The sequence below is a fragment of the Phragmites australis genome, chromosome 9 (genome assembly GCF_958298935.1).
Source record: "Phragmites australis chromosome 9, lpPhrAust1.1, whole genome shotgun sequence".
NCBI classification, from domain to species: domain Eukaryota; kingdom Viridiplantae; phylum Streptophyta; class Magnoliopsida; order Poales; family Poaceae; genus Phragmites; species Phragmites australis.
In genome coordinates, this window is record NC_084929.1 from 730441 (window position 1) to 758187 (window position 27747).

The following is a 27747-nucleotide window of genomic DNA, read 5'->3' on the forward strand; positions in this document are numbered from 1 at the left end:
ATAATATTTTACACACCTCCTAAACTCCAGATACACGAAATCGATGACAGGTTCTCAAATGATGAGTTAGGGAAGAGGGGTTTTCAGGTTTAGGAGGATTTCATAGATTCTGAGTTTAGAAGAAGCTCCGAGCGAGGCATGTGTGACGGCGAGGGCGTGGGTGGTGGAGGACGACCAGTGGGCCAAGGTGCGGCGGGGAGTGTGAAAATAGAGAGGTTAGCGTGACGGGGACAGTAACCGTTGATCTGGCAGTGAGGCTGGCACCGGAGACGATTGTAGGTGGGGGGGGGGCAAGGTGGGTGGGGAAGTCACTGTGCCAGAAAGAATTGCTCGGTTGAAGAAAGCAGCAGGACGGGTCCAAAAGTTGAAGAAAGACTCACAACGATCGTTTAAAAATAAAAACAAAAACATGCGTCTGATAAATAGGAACGACCAATATTTAAACATTGGGAGCTAGTTGTTTTGTTATCCCAAATTCATAATTTCAAGGGTCATGTGTCTCATTTCGATTTCAAGTTCTGACGAAGCGGACCCAATTCCAGTACGGTCATCCAAGCTCTGCCAACCGCACAATACGGAGCCTAAACGGCTATCATCCATCACAACTCACAAGCGGGACAAAAGCAATAAGGAAACGGTTAGATATCTGGATTGAGTAGGGTGAGGGTGAGTTTTGCCTTCACCTGTCCCCACCCATATGTCTCCCGCCCCTTTCGATCTGAGACTAGGTAAAATTGTTTTTACCCCGCCTCATCCCATGAAGTCTCGACTTTGACTCGACCCATTCCGCCCCACTTTGATTAAAATTGTTAAAAGTCTGGATAAAATTTAATTAGGAGATAATAGCTACCACAACATACAAATCAATAAAAAACAGCATCTAAAATGCACGAGACCTAACATAACATGACAATAGTTACATACACGCATTAGTTTATTAAAATTTTCATTACAAAAGGATAATAAAGTTCTGAATAAACCCGCTAAACATGCATGTAGCATATACTCCGGGATGGGACGGGACAGGGCAGAACTTGACCTGCCCCTGCCTCGCCCTGACCGGTGTCTCGCCCTATATTGCCCATGGGGTGGATGGAGACTCGACATGTTGGATGGGACTTAGACCTCTAGAGACGTTCAACCAACTCATTGTTGCTCACTCGCTGGAGAACGATCGCCATAGCAAAGGCGTGTGTGCGGGTGGCTTGTCCGTTCATGAGGCCACCTCTCCGGCATCCCTTCCACGTCAGCGCCACGAGGCAGGGGCCTAGGAGGGCCAGGTTGGTCGTCTCGGCTACGGATGCGGCCGTCCCATTGGATAAAGCTTTGTACTCTGCTTCTGTTGAGGACCGGGATATAGTTGGTAGCTTCCTTGTGCTCCATGAAATTATATTTGACCCAAAGAATACTGCAAAACCTCCAGAGCGATAGTCATCAGTGCAGCCGGCCCAATCGACATCTGTAAAGACATTATGAAGAGTTGAATTGGACTTGCGTATACACAATCCTGTAGAAATCCTCCCTTTCACAAATTGTAGCATACAGTTCACTGCTTCCTGGTGAACTTCAGTTGGTGCTGATAGAAACTGACATACCTTATTAACAACAAAAGCAATATTGGGTCTGGTCAGTGTGAGATATTGTAGGCCATCAATAATGCTATGATACTGAAAAGAATCTTCATCACTGAGAGCACGCTCTGAATCACGGGATAGCTTCTCATGAACCATCATAGGAGTGGAAACAGGCTTGCAATTCTCCATTCGAGACCGACGAAGAAGATCCAAAGCATACTTCGTATGGGTGAGGCTTATCCCCCCGGAATTGGGAGCCACTTCAATGCCTAAGAAGTACCTGAGAGGACCGAGATATTTGACAAGGAAGGTGCTAGAGAGCTGGGCTATAAGACGGTCCAAGGCTGCTCTCTAGGAACTAGCAATAATAATATCATCGACGTACAAAAGCATGTAGATGGTAACATGATCTCTAGAGAAAATGAATAGGGATGTATCTGCCTTGGACGAGCAGAACCTGAGCTGGTGAAGACGATCGCTGAGGCAAGAATACCATGCACGAGGTGATTGTTTGAGACCATAGATCGCCCACTGAAGCTTGCACACAAATGATGAATGTCGAGAGTCTTCGAAACTCGAAGGCTGTTGCATGTATGCAGTCTCAGTCAGAACACCATGCAAGAATGCATTGTCGATGTCGATCTGGCGAAGTGCCCAGCCTTTGGACACCGCAAGCGAGAGAACCAGACGAACGGTGGCTAGTTTAACTACCAAGCTAAATGTGTCGAGGTAGTCAATACCATAGCGCTGAGTGAAGCCCTTGGCGACCAGTTGTGCTCTGTACTTGTCGATGCTGTCGTCCAGGTTGCCTTTGACCTTAAACACCCACTTGCACCTGATGATATTTTGTCTAAGGGGCCGAGGTACCAAGGTCCAAGTAGCATTCTGCTGTAGTGTCGAGAACTCGAGCTCCATGGCCTCCAGCCACCGTGCATCTATCATGGCAGACCAGTAGGAGGTTGGTGTGGCATGGAAGGCCCAGCTGCGTGGCTCGTACAAGATGGTACCATCCATCATAACACACGGCTTTGTGATGTTGTTGTGGAGGCGTGTTCTCATGCGATGGCGAAGAGGCGATTGAACCTGCTCGGGCACGTAGGGTGAAGGCGCACATTCTGCACCACGTTCGGCCGACATAGGCACAGTCATGCCAACAGGTGATGTAGGGACGTCATGGGCCGTGACCAGCGGTGTGGGAGCTCCGAACAACATTGCTGAAACATTTGGGAAACCTGCACCATGACAAGGACTGCTCGTGGCTGGGTAATTAGATTCCAACAAAGATAGATAATTAAATCGCATGTGATCATCCTGAGTTACTAGCTCATTTGTTGGAAAGACAGAAGAAGTTGGCAGTGTGGTGAATGAGGGTGAAGAAACAACAGCAAACGGAAAGATACTTTCGTCAAAGACAACATCTCAATACACACACACACACACACACACACACACACACACACACACACACACACACACACACACACACACACACACACACACACACACACACACACACACACACACACACACACACACACACACACACACAACTAGTAGAATGATCAAGACACTTGTAGCCTTTATGCATTGAGCTATACCTGAGAAAGGCGCATTGGCTAGATCAAAAATCCAGCTTACGGCTGTTGTAGGGCCGCAAGTTTGGCGAACAAACACAACCGAAAACTCGGAGAAAGATGTAGTCTAGCTGTTCCTTCAAGAGTCGAGCAAGAGGTGTAGAATTCCCTAGGACACGACTAGGCATGCAATTGATAAGATAGCAAGCAGTGAGAAACACTTCATCACAAAAACGAACAGGAAGTGAAGAGTGGGCTAAAAGGGCAATACCGATTTCAACGATGTGCCGATGCTTACACTCAGTAATGCCATTTTGTTGGGATGTATGCGGGCATGTGACATGATGTGTTATGCCAACATGTTTGAAGTAATGATGAAGACGTCGGTACTCACCACCCCAATCGGACTGCACTTCACGGATTTTAGAATCTAGCATGCGCTCAACATGAGTTTGGAATGCATGAAAGACACGCTCAACATCAGATTCTCGTTTGATCAAATAAATCCAAGTAAAATGACTTAAATCATCTAGAAAACTAGCATAGTATTTAAAACCTCCAACCGAAGTACGAGCCGGTCCCCAGACATCAGTATGGATGAGGTCAAGAGGAGAGGAGGTTATATGACTGGAATTATTGTAGGGTAACTGATGAATTTTAGCACACGGACATGCATCACAAACTGACAACTCACTAGGAGGTGCAAAAGCAAGTTTATTTGACTTGACCATAGACTCGACAATACTCGAAGATGGATGCCTGAGTCTCTTGCCATTGCTTGGTGGTGAGCTTGACACATGAGAGCCCTTGCCGTCTAGACACAGATGAAGGCGGAGAAATGCTTGGCACTGGGTACAAACCACAGCGACTTTTACCACAAAGTAGAACCCTCTTCGTTGCCTAATCTTTCACAAGAAAAGAGTTAGGGTGGAACTCGGTGAAGGTATTATTGTCATAAACAAGTTTATGAATAGAGAGGAGATTCTTGCTTATGCGAGGAACGTGAAGGACATTGTTAAGCACAAGAGGTTTATGTGAGCCAGTAAGTAAAGATTGACCAACATGCGAAATTTTTAGACCTGCTCCATTGGCAACCTGGATATGATCCTTGCCGGTGTAGCGTTCATGGACTATGAGCCGATCAAGGTCACTGGTGAGGTGGTCTGATGCGCTTGTGTCGATGTACCAGTTGGTGTCGATGGTGTAAGAGCCGGTGTTCACTGAATTGCTGAAGTGTTCCCGGCTATCTTCATATTGGTAGGCATGATTGAAGCGTTGCCTGCACCTTAGCGCGTCATGCCCATTCTTGCTGCACACTTGGCAAGTGATCTTGGGGCCACCCTTTTTATCGTCATTGCCATGTCCGCAGCCACCTCCGTGGTCATGCCCTTGTCTGCCACGCCCGGCGCCACGGTTGTGATCATGACCACAGGAAGCATTGTTGGCGGAGGCCTGATAGATCTCCCCCGAGGAAGCCTGTTGCTCGATGCGAAGCTCGGCGCTGAGGACGTAGGCGTAGAAGCTGTTGAGGCTCACCGGGTCCTCATGCGTCATGATCGACACCACCAAGGGTTCGTACTCCGGACCTAGTCTGGTAAGCATGTAGCCTAGAATTTATTCATCGGTCATGGGGTGCTCGATGGAGGCCATGGTGTTGGCGTATCCCTTCATCTTCTGGAAGTATTCCGCTGCGGACAAATCATTCTTCTTGAGCGTCGACAACTGGGTGCGGACTTGAATCTTGTGCGCATGATTCTGAGAGGAAAACATGACGTGGAGAGCCTCCCAAACGGTGCGCGCCGTAGTCAGCTACGTGACTTGGCTGAGAATGTCCTCGGTCATGGAGGAGAACAACGTGCAATTGTGGTCATGGTGGATAGATGGGATCTTGACTCTCATTACCAAGTTAGAGAATGAGTTTTGCTGTGAATCCCCCCTCAAGGGTTTTGGTTTCTTTATATATACAAAGATTAGAGTACAAGCCAAGGTACATCAAAATCTTAACCAGTCCTGATCTAAACAGATCAAGAAGGCAATTGCCTATTTCCGGATATGAAAGACCTCTTGTTGGATATACAAGAGCATGTATATGTTAACAACCTTCAACCACTGATTTCAAAATGACTGTTGGGTGAAGCTGGCATGTGTAATTTTTTTTTTATGAACATAGTTATTCTTTGTCTCAGTTTTTTTTTTCTTCCATCTTTATGCAGCCAAGAGCATCGGTGTAAAGCACATAGTTTTGGTTGGATCCATGGGTGGAACAGGCATCAATCACCCATTAAATAAGTTAGGAAATGGGAATATACTGGTACATAGCATAGTCAAAGCTTTTCTTCCATTTTGTTCTGCTCTACGTTTGTGTGTCCATGTGTATGTGTCATGTGTGCATGAGAATATCATCTGCGTTACTGAATTGTCTGGGACTTCTAATTAATTTTCTTCTAAACTTGCAGGTGTGGAAGCGCAAGGTGGAACAGTACCTAGCAAACTCTGGTCTGCCATATACAATTATAAGGTTGCAACACACACTGAGAGTTGTTAAAGCTACAATTGTGAATGTCTGTTTTTAGATAAAGGGGTTCTTATTTTATTAAGCTAATGAAAATATCTCGGCCTCTTCATGACAACATGAATTCAGCCGATCATTATTACAGAAAACAAACAAAAAAAGGCAGACTTCGTCTGCCACAAAGGCAACAAAATCCTTGGGGAAAAGGAACTTTAACAATAAAGACATGTTTTATTTTAAACACTTAATCTATTATTAAACCTCCATCCAAACTTTGCAAAGATATCCATCATTGTGATTTTCAACTGACAACATCTTGACCTCATAGTTTTCCGATCCTCCTTCCTCCTTTGAAGTAATACCCAGAAGCAAATCCAGTATGTTGCCCTGTAAGTCACCTGCATAGGAGAGGATATACTGACCTTTTCAAAAACCGTATCATTTTGGCTAAGCCAGATTGCCCAACAGATGGGTGCAACTCCCACCAAAATTTATTTTCTTAGCACCATATTAAGATTATTTAGTCATGAACCAAACATGTGAGATACGCTAGTCGGGGGTAGTATTCCATAGGTGATGTGAACTATCCTCCAAATGAATTTGGCCATACTACAATCAAAGAAAAGATGCTGAATAGTCTCATTTGAACTACAAAAACAACAATTTTCATTCCCATGCCAATTTCTTCTTATTAAATTGTCTTTTAGTAGTATTACACCTTTGTGTAAGTACCACAAAATAAATTGATCTTTAAAGGAACTTTCAGTCTCCATAGGTATCAGTTATTATCTATTATATTGCTATCTAGCACCACCCTATACATAGATTCTACTGAGAAGTAACCACTTTGGTGTAAAGCCCATCTAAAAAGATTTAGCTCCACATTTAGATCAAACTCAGCAATCTTAGCTAAAAGACCTTGCCATGCCTCAAGCTTATCCCCCACCAATGTTCTACGAAAAGATACATTAGGAGGATCATAACTTAGAACTTTTGATACAGTATCATGTTTCTTGTATGCAATGTTATACAAAGTTAGGTACTGCTCTTTCAAAGTGATTGTCCCTAACCACCTATCTTCCTAGAATCTTATTTGAGTGCCATTACGTAATCGAAATTTTCCAAATCTTAGTAATAGATCTTTGACACTCATTAATCTTGAGCAGAATTATGAGTCACCAAGTTTTTTATCCACTCGAGCAATAGTTTTGTTACCCAAATACTTTTTTCTAATCAACGTTGCCATGTCCCATCCTCATTAATTATTTTAAAGAGTCACTTACTTAATAGACATTTGTTCTGGATGTCAAGGTATTGAATACCCAAACCACCCTGATCTTTTGGTCTACATAGTATGCTCCATTTTGCCAACCTATATTTCTTCTTGTGCCCATCACCTTGCCAGAAGAATCTAGATCGGTAATAGTCTAACTTCTTAAGGACACCCCTTGGTATTTCAAAAAAAGATAACATGAACATGGATAGACTACTCAACACTAAGTTGATAATGACAAGCCTACCCCCATAGGAGAGATATTTTCCTTTCCAGTTGCTTAATTTTTTCTCAAATCTATCTTCTATCATTTTCTAGTCCTTATTACTTATGTATGTATGATACATTGAAATTCCTAAATACCTAAACGGGTAGCTCCCTAATTCACATCCAAAAATCTGAATATATTGATCTTAATAATCTTTGGTCTCTCCGTAGCAGAATAATTTACTTTTATGGAAGTAAATCTTTAGGCCTGATAATTGTTCAAATGCACAGAGTAAGAGCTTCATATTTTTTGCCTGTTCCAGATCATGTTCCATAAAGATGATTGTATCATCCGCATATTGAAGGATAGACAAACCACTATTAACCAAATGAGGAACTACACCAACAATTTGCCCATCTTCCTTCGCTCATGCAATAAAGATTGCAAGCATATCAACCACTAGATTTAACAAGATTGGAGATATAGGATTGCCTTGTATTAAACCCTTTTTGGTCTGAAAATAACATCACACCTCATCATTTACCTTAATACCAACACTCTCTTTAGAAACAAACTGCTCTACCCAAGAACACCATTGGGGCGAAAAGTCTTTCATTCTTAAAGTTTGTTGTAAGAAGGGCCATTTGACTTTGTCATAAGTCTTCTTAAAATCAAATTTCAAGATTACCGTATTTAACTTTTTCTTGTGTAATTCATGAATAGTCTCATAAAGGACTACCACTCCTTCCATTATGTCTCTACCTGGCATAAAAGCAGTTTGAGATGGCCTAGTTATATTCTGTGCCACACCTGATAGTCTATCGACTCCGACTTTCGTAAAGATCTTGAAGCTTACATTTAGAAGACATATTGGTCTATATTGCTGAATTTGTGTGGCATCACTTTTTTTTTTGGTAGCAAAGTGATTATTCCAAAGTTAAGGCTAAAAAGTGGCAAATTCCCTCTATGGAACTCATGAAAGAGTGGCATCAAGTCCTCTTTAATGACCTCCCAAAAAATATGGTAAAACTCGGCTGGGAATCCATTTGGGCCTGGCGCTTTGTTATGTTTCATTTGGAAAATGGCCTCCTTTACCTCCTTTTTTAGTGAGCATAGCTATTTTCATCTCATTATTAGTATTCGAAACCCGTGGTAGATCATTTCTATGGCTTTCAATCATAGAAAACACCGTATTATCTGATGGTTCGGATAGACCTTGATAATATTGTGTGATGTATGATTTTAGCTGTTCTTCCCCTCTGGTAATTTGATTATCATGTTCTAACTGAAATATATGAGTTTTTCTATGTTTATCATTTGCTACCAATTGAAAATATTTTGTATTACAATCCCCTTCCAACAAATCTGTCATCTTGGCCCTTTGAAACCATTTGATGTCCTTTTCCCTTAAAAGTTGGATCAGACTTTCTTTAAAACATTTCTTTAAATCCACCTCATGGGGCTGAAGCACTGCATATTCTGTTTTTTTATATAACTCACTCACCTTCTCTAGGAGTTGTTTCTTCTCTTATTTATTGGCACCCATAATATTTTTTGCCCAACCTTTCAGGAATTGGCGAAAGCGTCGTATTTTATTTTGTCATCTTTGCAACGGTGTTTGGCCTTTGGATTCCTTTTTCCATACATCTGCTACTAACTCAAAGAAACCATCTCGGGTTAACCAACCAAGCTCAAATTTGAACATATGTTGATTTCCACCATGAGAAAAATTTCCAAAGTCTAAAAGTAGCGGTGTATGATCTGAGATATCCCTTATTAAGGCATCTACAGTTGCTTTCGGATATTTTAGCTCCCACTCCATACATACCAAAATTCTATCTAGTTTCTCATACATAGGAACTTGCATAGAGCTTGCCCATGTGTACTTTTGACCTGACATCTCAAGCTCTCTCAAAACCAAACCACTAATTACAGCATTGAACATGAGAGGCCATCGATCATCGTATCTATCATTACTTTTTTCATTAGGGTTCCTAATAATGTTAAAGTCACCACAAACTAAAAAAGGTAAAGAATCAACGCGAGACACATTAACACGCTCATATAAGAAATGATCTTTAAAATTCTGTTGTGCCGCCCCATAGACCGCAATAAGATTCCATTTAAAACCATCCTCCTTATTCTTAAGTTTAAACTTCAAAGTGAAGTCACCATGAGTGATGGTCCCGATATCAAAAACATTCATATTCACTCCCAACAAGATACCCCCAGATCTAACATGAGGCCAAGTCCAACTCTCCACAAAACTCTTCCCAGCACAAAGATTTCTAAGTTCCATTTTAGAGAAATCATCCCTACCAGTCTCTAAGAGAGCTATAAAGTCTAGCTGTTTTTTAGCTGTAGTATCTGCTAAGAAGCCAAATTTAGCCAAGTCTCGAATATTTCTGCTATTCTAAAAAACTCCTTTCATTTAGGATACTTTTGTTTCTTAGGTGTTACACTTTGCATATGTTTTTTTCTTCTTTTGAGTACTAGATTTCTTTTTTTCTAGAGATGGCCTGGAAATCGCAACTCACTTGGTTGTTGTCATCATACATAACCTCCTCCATCATTTCACTACATATGTGACTGAGGGAGAGATTACAAAAACCATCCTCACTGTCTAAGTCATTATTATCCTCCTCAAAAAGGGTATTGACCTCCTATACTACATTGTCCTTATCATTGACTATTCTTTTTTTAGGAATAACAGCAAATCTATCTACCTCTATGTTCTTAATCTAATTTACCCCTAGCTGGACATCATCTATATTCTTACCCATAGAAATTCCTAAGTTTCGAATATTAGATGAAATATGGGTATCAGAGAAAGACAAAAATGTATTACTTTTCATACCATTCGATGGAGAGTTGAGGTTTCGCCTTGCTTTTAAATTTGCAGCTCGCTCGAGTGAATGCTCATCTGTTAAAAATTCCCTTCTTTTACTCCTGAGCTCAGGTAATGGATTTGAGGCTCCCCATTGTGAATGTCTGTGTTGATATATACTTCTCCTTTTCCTTTTCCTATCAGGGCTAGAGGTTTACAAGATAAAGATGGTGGCTTGCGAGAGTTGATTGTTGGGAAGGATGATGAGATCCTGAAAACAGAAACAAAAACTATTGCCAGGGCAGATGTTGCAGAAGCTTGCATACAGATAGCTTCATACAACGAAAGATGCATTCCTGTAGCTCAATGTTTTTTTCAAATACCAAATGCGAAGCTTGCAGCTTGCTGCAGTTAGAACCTATATAATGCATTGCATGTGTTTTTATCACTCGATAGAGGAATTCTTGTGGTAAGTGCTGATTTTGTTGGCTGATCAACCTGTGTCTTTCCCATGCAGACCTTGCTATTTGAGGAGGCAAAGTTTAAGGCATTTGACCTGGCGTCAAAACCTGAAGGTGAAGGGACACCAACTGCAGACTTTAGGGTCTTTTTGCTCTAGTTAGTAGTCACTTTTAAGAAGATAAGATCAGTATGGCCAAGAAACGAGGGCGAGTTTCATGAAGTGCTATGAAATTTGCATTGAGGAAGGTTAGCTTCATTTTTAAATATAACTTTGTCCCATGTAGCATTATCTCCGTAGTTATTTTTGTTAGATATATAGATTGCTCTATGTAATATCCCTAGACTATAAGGGATTCTTTGCATATTGTCACATGTACATCCGTATATATACTGGCTTAGGGTCTCTAGGGAATACAAGTTGTTATTCTTAACATGGTATTAGAGCTAGGGTTTTTTTAGGACGCCGCAACTCATCCGTCTAGATCTAGTCCAATCCCCTGCACATTGTCTGCATGCGTCCTGCCCATCGTGTCTCTCTCGTGGCGAGCTTCTCCCAGTTGTGTGCTCCTTCCTGGCGGCATGCTCCTCCCGTTGCAGCCGATCTGATCTCGCCGGATGTTCTTCCGCACACCGACGCGTCGCGGTGCACTGCCCTCTCGTGCAATGCCATGAGGACTTCGCCACCCGCCTCCCTATGCTCGGTTGTCTGTCGCCGCCTACCGGCGCTCGACCGCCCATCACCGTATCCCGGCTTCAGGTCACCGGATCTGCATCGCGTCGACCCACCGATCGTGGCTTGATCTGCCGGATTCGGGCTACCGAATTTGCACCACGCCGACGCTCCATGCCGGATCTCGATGTTCTCTAACCAGGTCTTCTAGTAAAAAAATCATAAAAAATTTTGCAACATCTTGCTGCTTTCTTTGCGCTCTCGTCGTCTCTTGCTGTTTTTCTTTGCGCTATCGTCGTTGTTCATTGCTACTTGCCATTGTTCTCCACTACCTTTGTGCTCTCGCCGTCGACCGTCGCTTCTCCTTTGCGCTCTCATCATCATTTGTCACTTCTTCAGGATGTTATCGAGCACCATTTTAGTTCATTGGTGCTCGGTGATCTATGATGGTACCAACTACCTAGACTTCACACAGCACATGCGTGTGCTTCGTCTTTGGGGTGTAATCTGTGGCGACATTCCTTATCCGCCTTCCCTTGAGCTTCTGACAGAGCTCATGCAATCAACTGATGACGAAGGAGACAAAGCAGCTTTTGACATCACCATTGTTGCCTATGAGAAGGCTGTCTCTACTTACCAAGAAGCTTTGGAGCTGTAACGTGATTGGTTATCTAACTGTGCTCGATGGATGACGATGCTCGTGCATCGTCTATTCTGATGGCTAGTGTGGAGCACTTATTTTCTTCTGAGATTGTTGAGTTCTCTACTACCTTTCAGATGTAGACTCATTTTTGTTAGACCTATGAGCCATCTGGGGATGCTCTCTATTTGTCTGTTGTTCGTCAGGAGCAATCTCTTCAGCAAGGTGATGCCACAGTTGATGTGTTCTATGCTCAAATGTTGGATGGGTGGCGTCAGTTGCATTCTCTTTCTGTTGCTGGTTGTCACTCTTGTCAGTGTTGCTTAGATCTGTGTGCTGAACGTGATTTTTGACGCCTCTACGAGTTCCTGACTCTACTTCGTCTGGAGTTTGAGCAACGTCATGCTCAGCTGCTTACATTCTCATGTCACGCTTGTGGAGGCTCTTACAAAGTTGCGCTCGGAGGAGACTCGTCTACGTGTTCTGGACTACTGCCACTTCCTTCAGTGTTGGTTGCTTATCCACCTATTGTGACTACGTCTTCGCCTCCATCGTCATTTGCTCCTCGTCAGACTCCTTCACCTTCCGCGGCCTCTTCAGGTGGTGGTCGTCGCCCTCGCTACACCTATTGCGGGAAGGAGATCATGTTGCGGCGAACTGCTACTGGAAGAAGAAACATCTTCGACGTTCCTCTGGTGCTTCTACCTCGGCTACTTTCTCGACTACATCTTCGACTAACACTCAGCAAGAGATTATGACGCTGCTTCATTGCCTAGTTGCTACCTCTGGCTCTGTACCGACAGGTTCTACTACTCTCTCTTCTGTCATTGAGAGACCACCTTCTACGCAGTAAGGTACTTCTCTTTGGATTCTTGACTCAGGAGTATATAGATTGCTCTGTGTAATATCCCCAGATTATAAGGGGTTTCTGGTATATTGTCACATGTACATGTGTATATATACTGATTCAGGACCTTCAGAGAATACAAGTTGCTATTTTATAACAAATTTTCCCTTTCCTTTCATAATGGATAGTGGATTCTGAATATAATATTTACTTGCTAGAGTAACACATTAACAAAAAACATGTTTTAACAATTTATCATATATAAACATCGCCTCGTTTCATATCTCATAGATTCCTTGCATAGTATGACAATTACATTAATTCAAAAAATAATGTAGAGAAAAAACCAAAATATTACTTTCTCTAGTAAAAAATATTTGACGTTTTGAACATGACACGGTCTTTAATGTGTAACTTTAACCACTATCTTCTACTAAAATATATTTATAAATCTAATAATTTACGAAATTATTGAAGCATTTTTTAAGACAAATCTACACATAATTTTCATGCTTCTAAATTAAATATTTTAGAAGCTATTGATGGTAAAAGTATCAAAAGTTTGTCTCCAACGTAAAATATTTATGACTGGAGAGAATCTTATCTAAAACGTAAAGTATTTATGACTGGAGAGAGTATATCATCTTCTTCCAAGGTTGTCTCCAATACTCCACCAACATAAGTAATTCGCAGTACTCGGAGCCATTACGCTGAAGATTGCATAACTAGCTTGGAGGTTGAAATATTATAAGCTCCTCAAAGCATTATTACTAGTACAACTGACTTGAACGCAAACATCTACTTTGTTCTTACTTGTTAGTATATGGCTTCTCGGGTTTCCATGAGGACAGTGCATATATTATTCTCCCCTTCCATCCCTGTAGCAGCCATCCGCTATCTTCACTGATGACAAAGTCTTCATGATAAAGCTTCTTTTTTCCATCTATTGATCTGTTTAGGATTTCTTGATTAACAGGAAGCTGCTTAAACCCAGCCTTGAGGCTTCTCACTTGCCACTGTTTGTAACTCTCTGGCCTCTCAATCCTTTCTGCACCTTCACATGCTACAACATTTAGCGCGTCCGTCCCAAGAAGATACCTCTCTATCAGTATCCTTGCTTCATGGCTTGGAGGAACAGTTGCATTGAGCATGTCAAACAATGAAGAATAATGGAATAAAACCTCTCTGAATCGTGGCAAGAAGAAGGGGGAGCTGTACAATCCATTCACATCGCCAAGAATGAGAACCTCTGGCTTCATTCTCTCCATGATGCGCAGCACCCTATCCCTTGCGCTATCTATGTCTTCTGTCTCATCGCCAAGATTTTTCATGCCTGACATGCAGTTGATTATGAGCACCTCATCCTTGTCAATGTCGAGATCCTCGACGCCGATGTTTTCCCATCGAGAGGCAATTCCTCGATACTGAAAAGGTACATTGAACATTTCTGCGTACTCAGCCAACCGCTTTCCTGTCTCCTCAATCATTTTGCAGGGGCGAAAACCGGGCTGTGGTACATTTATACCTGTGATACGAAGCTTTGGGGGGCCACCTTCCCGCTTTGCAAAGCGCTGGATTAGTAATGGCCACTGAAAGCCGAACATGATGCCAAAATCAACGATATGCACTCTTGGTCTTCCCTCTAATACATCAACAATAGTTTTGTTGGAGAAGTAATACGCTCCGACTACGAAAGGGCATGCTGCAATGAAAAGACGGTAGGCCTTCAGCATGTCTCTGGCACTTGTTCGTTTTCCCATCAGTTTTTGATACATTTGACTGCCAGTCCCAGCCAAGCGCGCCTCAAGAGCATCTGCAAAGTAAACTGCTAGCCTCTGATAATCATCTCCGTATGGTGACGAATGATGCCTTATCTTCTTCAGTAGCTCACTGGCAAATGGACGGTTGTTAGATGCTAGCGCTTGTGCACACTGGATGAGAAGATCCCTGAGATCAACCGCCTCCTTCTGTTGCTTCTTATCTCGTGACTTCTCATGCCCTTGGTCATATCCTTTGCTTAGAAAGTTCTGTGGACTGTTGTTTGCTTCTTTTGCCTTCATTTCTCTAAGGTGAGCAATGTCATGATAGAGATGCCCATTGTTGAGCAGAACACTGTCAAACATTTCATCCCGGATTGTTTCATTAGTAGAGATTGCCGAATGCTTACTATTCCTCGCTTCCAACAACTCCAAGTCCACACAAGGATGATTCTTTATTTTGTTTGCATGCTTACTCTTTTGTCCAACTGTTTCCTTCGTCGTTTGTTTGGAAACAGAAATGCCATTGCTCTCTGGGTCAACCACCAACTTCTCAATATTCGGAACAAGCTTCTTTGCTTCCTCAGCACCTCTGTTAAATTGCAAAGTCAATTTGTCAAGTTCAGAAGCCCAATCAGTGGCTATCAAGTGCATACCCTGTGGCCCTAGAAGATCACTGACAAAGCTACCACTGCATACCCGGTTACGATAATCGTTGCTACTGTCACCAGGACAATCTACTTGACTGTCACTATTGATCACTGTCTTTTTTGGTGAAGATGGATATGCCTGTCCAAGAATATCGTAGAAGGGCTTCTCAGTGGCCTGAAGTGCATCATGTTGTTGGTGTATGCTGGCCTTCTCATCAGTGTCTTCCTCCATTAAGATTCGGTTTATATAGTCAAGAGTCATATTTGAGTTGAGCTCGCAATAATCAGGACTATCCATTGCACAAGAGCTGCACTAGATCTAGATTTTCTCTAACAGTTTATGATCTACAAAAAGATAGACCCAACCTTTCATAACTGTTTCTTGACCACACAAAGGGGGTTTTGTCTTTCAAAACTCGTTTACCGAAAATTTACCTTCTGAAATATGAACTTCGCAGTCAACAAGTCCCGTGTAGTATCTACACTGGAAAAAGGATAAAATGTGTGAGCATGCTGTTAGTTCTTCTGTCAATAGGACAGAGCTGAAAGCACTGTTCAGTTATTAGCTAGCTCCAAAGTAATTTGTATCCTGTAGGAATTTGATTCAAAACGGTAAATATGTTGAACGTGAAATTCCTTTTGAGCAAAAATCCAAGAAGGCATAAATTCCTGTTATGTACTAACCCAAAAGTTCACAAGCTATATATGTTTTTGCAAGACCAACGGACCAGAAAAAAAAAACTATATATGTGGAGTAATACTTCTAAAAGCTGTAGCAATATTGACCTCCTAGCATTGAGGATGGTGTGTACTGCTTACATGCCATGTAAAGTCGTACCTTTGGCAAACATAACCTCTGAACTCCGGAAGAGCACCGTCTATTGAAAAAAAATGTCGATCCATCAAGAATATAGGAGTTGGAATGTTTAAGTTGCATAGAAACATAAAGTTCAAGCAGACTATGCCCAAAACATGCAATTATAACAAACACTGCTGCTTAGTCAGTTGCTTTGAATACCAAGTGAAATTACACGAGTAAGCACCTGGTTAGCTTTCTTCAGAGCCTCTTAGCTGAAGGAGATGATGGAGGAAGGTCAAAAACTATGAACTTGCTTTACAGGCATGGAGAGTATTGGCCATTGTCTGTGTCCTTATGAAAGGGGCTGGGGTCTCTTGTTGTGCTGAGGGTGAGCTTTTCTTGTTGATGTGATAGGGAAGATTGCTTGGTGCTGCTCTTGGTCTTGGACTTTGCTTCTTGTTACTTGTTTCTCACACCTTTCTGTTTGATGGAAGAAGGGCTTTATTTCTTGTAACCTTCTTCATGGCTTATTTCTGATTTATGGAAGGTATGATTGTGACATGAAGGTAACACAGAGTGTTCCAAATGGCTTCCTGGTAAACTTTTTCCGTCACAAACTAGGCAAGCAACATTGCTATTAAGCCAGACTGGACTATTTGTTTTGGAATTTTGCCAGATGCCTCGGAATGTGATCGCAGAGAAAGCTGTCGTGGAAAGATTTTCTTTATAGCTTGGTAAATGATAAGAAACTAAAATAATATTTTATAAATGTCTATCACATTTGTGCGGTACACACTAATCCCACATGAAAAGAACAAAAATTGGTTGCTGATAAATAATCTACCTTTTGACCCCCAAACACTTACAAAAATGCAGATTAAGTGATCAATATAATATATAAATTATACTATCTAGAATATATTTTACAAGCAGACAGGTAGAAAATTGTACATCAATGGAAGCAAAAACATATTCACCCATTTAAACATCACAATTCCAGCTGTTGATTGCTTGCACCTTTTTTCTCGTGTCTTTCCCTTGTATTTACAGATTTCTTTAGTTCTATATACGCATGTGATTTTTTACATATTATTTGTCCGTGCAATTGAGCTAGGGCATTGAGTTGTTAAGACTTTGTAGGCTTGTACTGTGAGAAACTCTGTTGCATGATTTATACAACAACAAGAGCCTTTGTTCCAAACAAATTGAGATAGGCTAGATTAAAACCCACAAGGTTCAACTAAAAAGATGATGAGAAAAGAATAATAATAATAAATGTACTAGTAATAGTAAAAAAATAAAAGTAAGAACGGTATAAGAAGATTGATGCATAAGTTATGATTCTGACATGTAGCTTTAACTTTCACCGGTTTCTATCCGTGGATAGTTCTTTAAGAACATTCTATTCGTTCAAGTCTCGCTTTACAGGCTCATTCCATGTTAGGTTTGATCGACTCCTATCTCTCTTCATATTATCAGCGTTCCTCAGTATCCCGCTATGCACAGGTGACTCTGGAGGCTTTTGTTAGATATGTCTAAATCATCTCAACCGATATTGGATAAGTTTTTTTTAATTGACGCTACCCCTACCCTATCACATATATCATTATTTCGGATGCCATCCTTTCTTGTATGGTCATAAATCCATCACAACATACACATCTTTGCTACACTTAGCTGTTAGACATATCGACATTTAGTGATCAACATTCGGCGCCATACAACATCACGGTCGAATCGCTATCTATAGAACTTACCTTTCAGCTTTCGTGCTCTTGTCACATAGGATTTCAGAAGCTTGGCGTCATTTCATCCATTCAGCTTTGATTTTATGACTAATATCTTCATCGATATCACCATCCTTCTGTAGCATCGATTCCAAATTCAAAAGGTAACCTTCTTACCGAGACTAATATCTTCTTCCTCATGTCTAGTAGCACCGAAAAAAAGGAACAATATGCCCTTAGCACGGCCATTTGAATATAGATGAAAATCAAGGATGTGGCATGCCAGATTCGAGAAGACATCGAGCAGCAACAGAGAACTCTTCACAACTAAAGGCTTGTTGCAAGGGCTTCAGATAGAATTACCGCGCCTGGTAGTTCTGAACTGCTGCTTTTTGTCATTTTTAATGAATAAAAATTTGTTAAGAACTTAAAAGGAATGACAAAACAAAGTATTACAGCCACCTTCTTTCGCTTTTCTCTAAATTTTCTTTTGTTATAGGCCAGTTACACCAAATCAAACGAATGGGGAGCATCAAGTATCAACATCAGAATCGCATGCCATCTCCTTCCAAGATTGCAATTTATAGTCTTCAATATTCTGGAATCATTGTGTTCAGAATTGCATACACAAGATACAGAGGACGAAAGTTGCCTAAGCACCTTCGAGAGCTGTAACCAATTATGCAACTCCTGAGAGCTGAACTATTCTGAGTTGTTCTACATCTTTCTGCACGTTGTTCTTTTCTTGTCAACATATGACTTTGTATACTTCCGCAACACAGTCTAATTCACACAGGCTAGCTGCCAAATAGTTTGCTCAAGATCAGAACAAAAATCGTGACAAGTGATGTGTTAAAAACAGTTTATCGGATTTATGCAAGTGAATGCCGTTTGACTGAACAACGTTACAGTACAATGTGCTAACTCGGTGATCGCTGACCACCATTTACCCCCCTTGATTCAAGATTCCACAAGCAATGTTCTAACTCGCACCTGAGTTAAACCCATACTATCAAAATTACACTGGAGTTGAGACATAAAATTACAACCAGAACAGTTTTGATACAAAGCTCGTTCTAAAAGGCTCCTTAATGTACACTGTTCTGGTAAGTCTCTTCTGGCTGGCAAGCAAATGTTCTGGTACGTTCAACAAAGGAGCTTCTCAAAAGTGAGCCAAACTGTATACTAGAATCCACGAAAGCTGCAAGCAAAAAAAAAAGTAAAATAAGTTTGAATGGGCAGAACTGGATTAATTGTTCTGCTGAAGCAGAGTGGTTACCAGGAAAAGAGTGAAAGAAGCAAAAAGTCCCTCCTGAAGTAGTGTCCCATGTCCTCCATATTCTTCCTCGTCGATCTTCAACAGGTATGCATAGTACCAATAAATAATGCCAGTAGAAATGGCCAGAAATCTGTAAAAAGCCACGTAGTATGTTACATGACCGTATCAAAAGCTCACATACTGATTTTGAATGATGATCAACACCAAATTCATCACATTTTACTATTTTACACAAGCATGAAAACAGTAGTAACTAAAATCTGCAATGGTGAAACACAATTTTTGGCGACTTTAGTTCATGGCAACAACACTATTGCTGTGGGCCACTTTTTCAGTTGCTACAGCCATATTAAAATTACTGTACAGCTACTCTTGATCAAGCCTCTCGTCTTTCGAAAGCATGCTGCAAGAGGTAACTATGATGGATCATATGTCCTTCAATCTAATTTGACATTTAGTCCTTTGTGTACAACATTCTGATGAACCATACATCCTGACATCTCGACCCAAGAGATTTCACAAAAAACCTTGTTATTTACAAAAGTAACCAAAATCCAGCATTCTACGTATGTATCACAAAAAACCTTGTTATTTACAAAAGTAACCAAAATCCAGCATTCTACATATGTAACTGGCGAATTCTGCTAATGTCCAGTCAACCAGATCCAACACGCAAGTAAACACAAGGAAAATAGAAACAGAACATCCCTCCCAGAAAAAATAACACTGAGAAATTGATCACTCTCCTACCTTGGTAACACTCGATTTAACATTTGGTATTGTTGCAAGGCCCTTGAGATATGAATGGGAATATGGGATGCAAAGTTGCAAACCAATAACCGGATTCTTTTAATTCCTAAATGCAAGAGGCTTAATTTCACTTATCAACGCATATAGTTTTTTCGTTCCGTTGCTCTAGAATGCAAAGGTACACACCTTGATGCGAGAGAACAAGAGCGAGGATGCATCAGGTTACCGACGGGAAGATGCAAATCTAGAAGGCAAGATTGGACTGGAGCTTAATTAGAATAGAGGCGCAGGACTCACAGTGCGATCCAGACGGCGCCGGCGAGGGGGGCGGCCCCCCAGAGCAGGCCGCAGAGCAGCCCCACCGCCTGGCGGATCCAGTGCACCGCGTCCAGCAATTGGTCCTTGCAAGCCAAACCGAAAGCATCAGCGGCAGCTATGCTATGCCCAGCAGCAGCAGCGGTAGCAAATCTGGCGAGCTTGGAGGCTGAGTCCTGAGTGAGAGGAGAGGAGAGGAGAGTAGGCAGCGCCTGTACCTTGTCCCAGGAGGCCTCCGGGTCGAGGTACCTGGCGAACTTGGAGGGCAGCGCGTGCCCGCCGTTCCGCGCCAGCGCGCGCGACTGCTTGGACGACGACGACCTGATCTTGGCCATCTCTCGAAGCCCGCTCGCTCGCTGGATCGGCGGGATCCCCGAGGGGGCAGATGGGGTGGCGGCGGCGCACGGTGGCCGGCTCTCTCTCTCTCTCTCTCGTCTTTTACGGCTGCGCCCCCGGAAAGTATTTTGTAATCACATTTATGCCCCTGTAAAAGTGAAGGTGCACACGGAACGGAAAATTTCACCACGTCAAGCAATCACAACCGTTTATTTAGGTTAAGGTTCGTGCTACGGAGATAGATTAAAAAAATTATAAGCATGGGAAAGAATTAATAAATAGATAATTATTAGATGAAAGAGATAGACAACTGATATATATCAGTACGTACACAAGAACATGTGAAGTTACATTTCTAAGACGCATAACTTCACTGTCATTAGGCTGAGAAAAAAAAAACTTTTTTTCCAGCTCGGAAAGCATTATCAGGCCCATAAAAGCCAACGTTAATTGAGATGGGTGAAGAATAATGTGAGATCTTGATGCATTCTATTATTTGAGCTATTCGCATTATTGAGCAAAATGCATTTTATTTCGTGCGCTTTTTTTTGTCCCAAACGGTTCCTTCTGTCAAGAACTAATTATTCAAACTGTCTGAAGAATAATGTGAGATCTTGATGTATTCCATTGTTTGAGTGATTCTCGTTATTGAGCATACTGCATTTGTTTTGTTTTTCCTTTTTTCTTCAGTAATATTTCCTTGCCTAATTAGTCTGTGATATACTTTGTAATCTGTATACAACATTTGCAGCTGGCAAAAGGTTGAAATCAAAACTATTGGACACAGGATTGACTCTGATAAATACAATAAATTTACTTTTCGATGGATGGAAGCAAAGCCATTTTCCAATCAACCTCAAGTCGGCAGATTAATGACATCCCAAGTTGGCAATGTAGGATAGCCGCCATCTAGAGATTAGCAGTTTAAAAAGCAACGCTAGAAAAGTTCACCGTCCGCTTTTTTTTCAGCGACAAAAAACTTTTCATTTTTCATGTAAATTATTATCATCCTTTCGAGGAATTTACTACCTGTTAGTGTTTTCCCACCTGAACTCTATTTTCTCTAATTCTCTCATATTGGGGTACTTCCACAAAAAGAAATATAGTGCCAAGTTTGAATTTCCACAATCAGAGCTGACCCATGGCACAAAGTAGGAAAGTTTATGTTGGACCATTTTGTGCAAAGATGCGTCAGATGGGAGATTTTGTGTTACCTTCATGTTGCTAGGTAAGGGAGAAGAGATTCCATGCATGCATGATTCGTGGTAGCATTTCTGTACTTTCTTCTTAGGTGTGTGAAATCAAGAAACAATTTATTTTTAACAAAAAAATCAAGAAACAATTGTAACATAACTTACATGAAGAATCTGGAAAATAAACTATGACTTCCCTTTGAGGACTATATTGTTTCAGAAAGTACTATATTGTTTTGCATCTGTTCTGTTTGATCATTATTTTTTCTGTTTGCCTTTTGAAACCAATTTAGATAGTCTTATACCAGCTTGAAAGAATCTAGATCTGAATTTGATCGTCAGAGCCTCGAAGGCATTATACATGCGGCCATTGTGTAGCATATGATGTGTGGAGGGGCTAATGGTGCGCTCATATATTGATAGATGATGTTCAGGACAACATCATCTGTCAAATGCATGTTTCTTGATGAATGTTTTGATAGCGACGATGTTTTCCTTTTTAATGGATGCAAAAGAGCATCACTATTTCAATGGATACATGTTTGGATCAATTGATTCTAAAATTTGACGACCTGCCAGTGATGTCGGTGTCTGACGTGGCCGGTTGAGTCGTCGCAGTCGCAGGGACGCCAAGTGGTAGGTGTTGCCAAGGGCCCCTCCCTTCATGGGCCTTGTCGCCAGAGTGGCAGTGGTCGACGGAAACTATTATCTTTTTTCCCATTCTTCATTAACACTGTTGATGCGTCCGTTCTTTCGGTTTCATATCTGTACTTGTTAAGTGTTTTTACTCACATTTTGTTTTATTTGGTTTTTAGGTATCTCTGCTCGTGACATGTTCAGAAGGGGAAATAGCATCATGTAGTGGCAAGTGATCACTTTTAAAATATTTTATAGTTGTATCCATAACTATTTAGCGTTGTACTTGGTTATCTTGATCAGTTTGCAGTTCGAATTTTGAAACTTCGAAGAATACAAAGTTATGGTGGCATTCTTCGAAGTTTCAAAGTTCGAGTGCCATTCTTCTTAATAGGCCAAGCTGCAGTGGCATAAAACCAATTAACCCTAATAAAAAATTCAACATAGTGTAGGAGCTTGATTCCAGATTTCCATAGGGTTTAGAAGTGGAACTGTCCAGTGGATATATATTTTATGACATCACAGAACAAAGCATATTATATTTCTCCTTGCGGTGTTGCTCTGCAGAAATCGTTGTCGGGGCCAAGAAGAACCTGGGTCTACGGCCGGGTTTATCCGGTGAAGCAAGGGCATCCCAGGAAACGGAAATGGATATGTAAAATTTCCAATGGCAGTTGAAGAAAATTCGGATTATCTTATGAGATGTCACTCTTCTGATGGACTGGAACACCGTTTGTGATGGCACTCATATTGCTTTTAGGGCTTATTATAAAACAAATACATTCTTCCTCAAAAAATAACAAATACATTCCTTTCTGAGATTTCCGAACTCTGCAGATGAACCCATGTCACATTGTTTTATTTTCTTTTTCTAGTTTGAAACAAACCCATGATACATTGATGAAGGCTACGAAGGTGTCCTTGGTATCAAGAGGAAGGGTCACTGAAAGTCTGAAACTCTGCAACAAACATGTTTAATTATTTGAATTTGACATTCATAAGATAAGCTAAGCCAGCTTGCAGAATTCTAACAACGTGCTCAGCTGCTGGCTCGAACAAAACTTCACAACACTCGAAGTGGATGTAAGTATGTATTTACATTCTGCACTTTACAAAGACTTGAAGATGAAAAAACTACATGGTAAGCACAAAACATTCAGAACTCCGCCTCTTTACAAATCCCTCTATGAGCCTATACTAGCTACACCTGCAAAAGAAAAAGCTCTAGCTTACGATTCACTCACTCAAACCGGCTTTGGAGAAGAATCAGGCTTCCCGGCCCTTGGTCGACGCTTTCGAGCCATTGTTGTCTAAGCTCCGACTGCTCGGCCTCTTCTGCAGCTGAGGGTTGCCCCCCTCCTTGGCGTCCTGGAGCTGTTCTAACGCTGTAACCACTTCGGCCATGTCGGGCCTGAGCCTGGACTCCACTGAGAGGCATTGCAGTGCCAATGCTGCAGCCTTCTGCGCCCTAGCGTGGGAGTAGTGCCCGCCCAGCCGGGGGTCCAGGATGAGGAGTGTGCGCCGCTTGCTTCTCAGGTACGGCCTAGCCCACTCTACCAGGCTGTGCTCCCCGTTCGGGCGGTTCTTGTCAAGGGCGCGGCGTCCTGACAGCATTTCCAGGAGTACTACTCCAAAGCTGTAGACGTCGCTCTTGGTGGTCAGATGACCTTCACATGGTAAAATGAAATCGCTCAGTACGTTCAACAATTAGATTCCAAATGGCTTTAAGATTGTCACTAGGATACTGCAAATGGAGTGGCAGCAGTATGACAGTGAACCCAGCATGGAAAGAGGCTGCAAAAAATTCTAGCTACAACAATCCTCACAATTCAAATATGTTTCAGATAGAGTTGGTTAAATTTCAACAAGATAAGTTTAATCATTTGAGTGTGATTCATGGCTCATAATACTGGTTGCAACTGATGGTTTGGAAACTGGAACAACCGCGGTACCTGTCGCAAGGTATTCTGGAGCAGCGTATCCATGAGTCCCCATCACCCTAGTGGAGACATGGCTCTTGTCACCAGTTGGACCATCCTTCGCCAGTCCGAAATCAGAGAGCTTTGCATTGAAATTCTGGAGAAAAATTCTCGCAATCAGCTCAATCAACTCATAGGCTATGTTATTGGTTCGAAGGACAAGAACCTTGAACACTGCATACCGCATCTAGAAGCACATTAGAGGCCTTGAAATCGCGGTAGATGACTTTAGCCTTATCGCTGTGGAGAAATGCAAGCCCTTTAGCTGCTCCAAGGGCAATTTTCATTCGAAGGTTCCAGGACAGCGGCTGGAAATAGGAGCTCCCTGCATATTGAAACATTTTTGTATCATTCCTTCAAATTCGAAAAAGCAGTCAGTAGCTAGGAAAAGTAAAGGCCACATGCTTACTCCTGAACAGATGATTCTCCAAACTCCCGCGCGGCATGAACTCATAGACAAGGAGCCGCTGTTCGTCTTCGAGACAGTAGCCAACGAGCTTTACAACATACGGGTCTGACAGTGTTCCAAGGTAATTCACTTCAGTCTGCACAATCCAAGGAAGAGCATGTCATACAGAATGCAAAACTGGCATAAAACAAGAGGCCTTTGCCCAACAAACCAAAGTGGCTACCAACCAGCCATTCCTTGTGACCCTGGTAACCTTCCTGGTTCAGCTTCTTGACAGCAATGACCATCCCTGTGCCTGGTCTAGTTGGGGTGAGCGTCTTCTCATCGATCCACCCCTTGAAGACCGACCCAAATCCACCCTCGCCTAGCACGCTGTCTGGTCTGAAGTTTCTGGTGGCGATCCTCAGCTCGTTGAAGGTGAAGGCCTTGACGTTTGCTGACTCCAGAATCTCGTCCTCGCTTCGCAGGGTTGGCAGCATTGACGCCAACGAGGCATGGCTGCTGGAGCTGCTCAAGGCTGTCCCATTCCTACTAGCGAATTTGGAAGTTGCCCCTAACCATCATCAAGAAACAACAATGAATACTTTCAGACCTTGGAGTATTTGATTTGTGTAACAATAGGGGGCGAAAAGATCATGGATGAAGTTAAAAAGTCGCACCACAAATGAACTTTCCTCTCTACTTCTTTGGCTTGGCTTATAAACAACTGAACTTTCAGCATGGGAGAGTCAATAACATTGAAAAAGGCGCATAGATTTAGCTAAAAAGTAGCATCAAAAATTGAATTTTCCCTCCTTACGAATTGGAACTTTCAATTCAGGACCACTAATAACATGAATGGAAAAGTGATAAAGTTAGTTGTGCTAGCATTCACACAGAAATACACCTCTCCTAAACTGGAAAAGGAAAGGTTTGGCCTTGGTACATGAACGGAACAATCCAAGAGGAAGAGTGTAAGCTCAAAATAAAATTGATTTTTTATTTAAGCACGCGCTGGCAGTGCATCATGCCAAACTATGCGATCGAGTGATCCTACACGAGTACGCAGGCAGCTTAGCTGTCTTGAGGCAGTTTATTTTCTTCAAAAAAGAAAAGAAAAGAAAAGAAAGGGGATTAGAATCACCTGACAGAACACTAGCTAGTGTCCAATAGATGAGAACAGAACAAACAAAGAGCACAAACTTAACACGAAGCCGTGATTGATTGAATAATCAATCCAACGAACAAGACAATTAGAGAAAGGAATTGAGCCGTGATTGATCGAATAACCTAAAGAAGAAGCCAAGTGGAAAACGGATTTACACTAACCTGAGGCGCTGCGGGAAGGGCTGTCGGAGCTGATCTTGGCGCCCCAGCAATTTCCCATGGCGAGACGAATTAATCCAGAAACACGCCAGGAGCTGGAAAAGGAGCCGCCTTTCGGTTCGAATCGGATCACCAGAGCTACGGAAGAAGTGCGTCTCCGAGGAACTGAAGGGAGCAGCCCAATCGCAAGAATCAACAGGGACGGCTAAATCCTCTCCTTCCTTTTCCCTCAGCTAAACGCTCCGAATGAAGAAACTCACAGAGAGAGAGAGAGAGAGAGAGAGAGAGAGAGAGAGAGAGAGATGGGGATGGGGGAGGAGCAGAAAAGGTGAGAGACCTTTGTGCTGTGCGGATGAATCAACCAAAGCAAGGGGAGGATAGCTAGCTAGCTAGCCATCTAGCCAAGGGAGCTGAACTTTCGCGCCAGACCGCCCGCCCACCCGCCCGAGCAAGCGAGCGACAAAGAGAGAGGAGAGAGGGATTGGGATCCGATACTTGAGCCGCTTCTAGAAGGAAGAGGAGGAGGAGGAGAGATTAATGGCGGGGCGGGGAAGGGCGAGGAAAGGGAGAGGCGGCGGGCGGGCAAAGTAGTTGGGTCGGTCAGCTCCGTCGGCTCCGGTTGGACCGAGCGAGGCTTCATTTATTTTATTTATAAAATACCATCCTCCACGTGGACTCTTACGTTCAACCTGACATGTGGGGCCCGGCCGCAGGTTCCATAGAAGCATCCGGTGACGTGTTCCAAGGTCTCTTCTTTTTTAAATTTCCCGCACGGCTCTCTGGAGTCCAAAGGGGCAATTAGCAATTTGTATGGAGTATATTTTTCCCGTGAAAATAGTTCAATCCAAGTTTGTTTAGTAGTAATTCGTCAAACCTCTCTCTTTTTTTTTTTATAAGAATCGTCAAACCTCTTTTGGCTGCGGCACGTTTGCGACATCAAGAGACGTCCGTACGTCGTATCTATGAATCCGTATCCTCCAAAAAAAAACCGTATATTAGGAGCAGTTGTTATTTGTTTTTGAGATTCAACGACAACTGGGACAAGGTCTCAATCGCACACAATCTATGGTCGATGGTTCCATGGGATATATGCAAACCAACGGCATACATGTATGCTCCTATGATGAGATATAATAATATGAGGCTGAGGGAAATTTTGATAGTCTTATATTATATATATGAGATGATTACACCACTCCTTCAGTTAAACAAATATTTAGCATTTCAGGTTATGTTCATTCAAGATGATTAGGAACCGGATCCTGAATCATCTTGAGCTGTTTGTAGTTATTATTCGTCAAAACGTTGTAGCGATTTTATTGTGCATGGAAACATGTACTACTGTTGTAAAATACTATATTGTTGTCACTGCTGTAGTCACCGCTCACTGCAAAACGGAGGGCTAAGAATCAATAAAGTCTAAGATATTGTTCACTCGTGACTTGCACGTCGGAGGATCTCCTTCCATTCAAACTGTTTAAATTTTGACGATGAATATCGTCATTGTTTTATATTGAGACTGCATGTTTATTTTGAACGAGGGCAGGAGGTTCATCGTTCATTCAAGAAGAGCATGCAACAACGAGGCACGCCTAAAAATAGGAAAATAGACCGAACGTCTAAAAACTGATGCTGACAGATTTGTCTCAGAAAATTGGTGCACATATAGTACCATGATTTTGCTACAATTCACTATATATATTACGTGGAATCTAGTGTGATAATTGATCTATCGGGGATTCAAGATATGCCAACTCGTTCTTATTGGGTATGGACAAATTAAATCGAGCTTTTTGGTGGCCGCAAATTGCTCCATTGATGTAAATGCTGGATCCTAAAGAGGATATATAGCGACGACACAACCACTTGAGACAGCGATTAAATATGATGAATTCATTCAACAGCAATTCATACCAGCTGTTGAATTATATTGCTGCGAAAGATTTTTCGCATTATCTGATTTTTCAGTGTTTTTTCTTGAAATTGTTGTGAGCTAGTACTCGCATGCATGTATACCTAGTCAGA

At 42.0% G+C, this 27747-nt stretch overlaps 5 protein-coding genes across 5 annotated transcripts; 1 reads left to right on the top strand and 4 right to left on the bottom strand.

Moving 5' to 3' along the window:
• Positions 1 to 1127: 1127 nt before the first annotated feature.
• LOC133929587 (uncharacterized mitochondrial protein AtMg00810-like) lies at positions 1128 to 1763 on the bottom strand. Its single transcript, XM_062376391.1, has one exon. It carries the CDS (start codon positions 1761 to 1763, stop codon positions 1128 to 1130), a length of 636 nt encoding a protein of 211 aa, XP_062232375.1.
• A 3153-nt stretch (positions 1764 to 4916) lies between these two features.
• On the top strand, positions 4917 to 10587 carry LOC133929588 (uncharacterized protein At2g37660, chloroplastic-like). The gene is made up of 5 exons (XM_062376392.1): positions 4917 to 5073; positions 5362 to 5459; positions 5605 to 5666; positions 10173 to 10299; positions 10486 to 10587. The coding sequence occupies exons 1-5, from the start codon at positions 4917 to 4919 to the stop codon at positions 10585 to 10587; spliced, it is 546 nt and encodes a 181-aa protein (XP_062232376.1).
• Positions 10588 to 13319: 2732 nt separating this feature from the next.
• Positions 13320 to 15369, bottom strand: LOC133929738 (scarecrow-like protein 9). The gene has a single exon (XM_062376524.1). It carries the CDS (start codon positions 15290 to 15292, stop codon positions 13397 to 13399), a length of 1896 nt encoding a protein of 631 aa, XP_062232508.1. The 5' UTR covers positions 15293 to 15369; the 3' UTR covers positions 13320 to 13396.
• Positions 15370 to 18370: 3001 nt separating this feature from the next.
• Positions 18371 to 20322, bottom strand: LOC133928275 (uncharacterized). Its single transcript, XM_062374531.1, has 4 exons — positions 20083 to 20322; positions 19847 to 19950; positions 18800 to 18929; positions 18371 to 18721 (listed from the first exon to the last, which is right to left on the bottom strand). Exons 1-4 carry the CDS (start codon positions 20197 to 20199, stop codon positions 18683 to 18685), a joined length of 390 nt encoding a protein of 129 aa, XP_062230515.1. The 5' UTR covers positions 20200 to 20322; the 3' UTR covers positions 18371 to 18682.
• A 2651-nt stretch (positions 20323 to 22973) lies between these two features.
• Positions 22974 to 26338, bottom strand: LOC133928276 (receptor-like cytoplasmic kinase 176). Its single transcript, XM_062374532.1, has 6 exons — positions 25726 to 26338; positions 24645 to 24970; positions 24418 to 24553; positions 24191 to 24333; positions 23982 to 24105; positions 22974 to 23696 (listed from the first exon to the last, which is right to left on the bottom strand). Exons 1-6 carry the CDS (start codon positions 25781 to 25783, stop codon positions 23296 to 23298), a joined length of 1188 nt encoding a protein of 395 aa, XP_062230516.1. The 5' UTR covers positions 25784 to 26338; the 3' UTR covers positions 22974 to 23295.
• Between the last annotated feature and the right edge of the window lie 1409 nt (positions 26339 to 27747).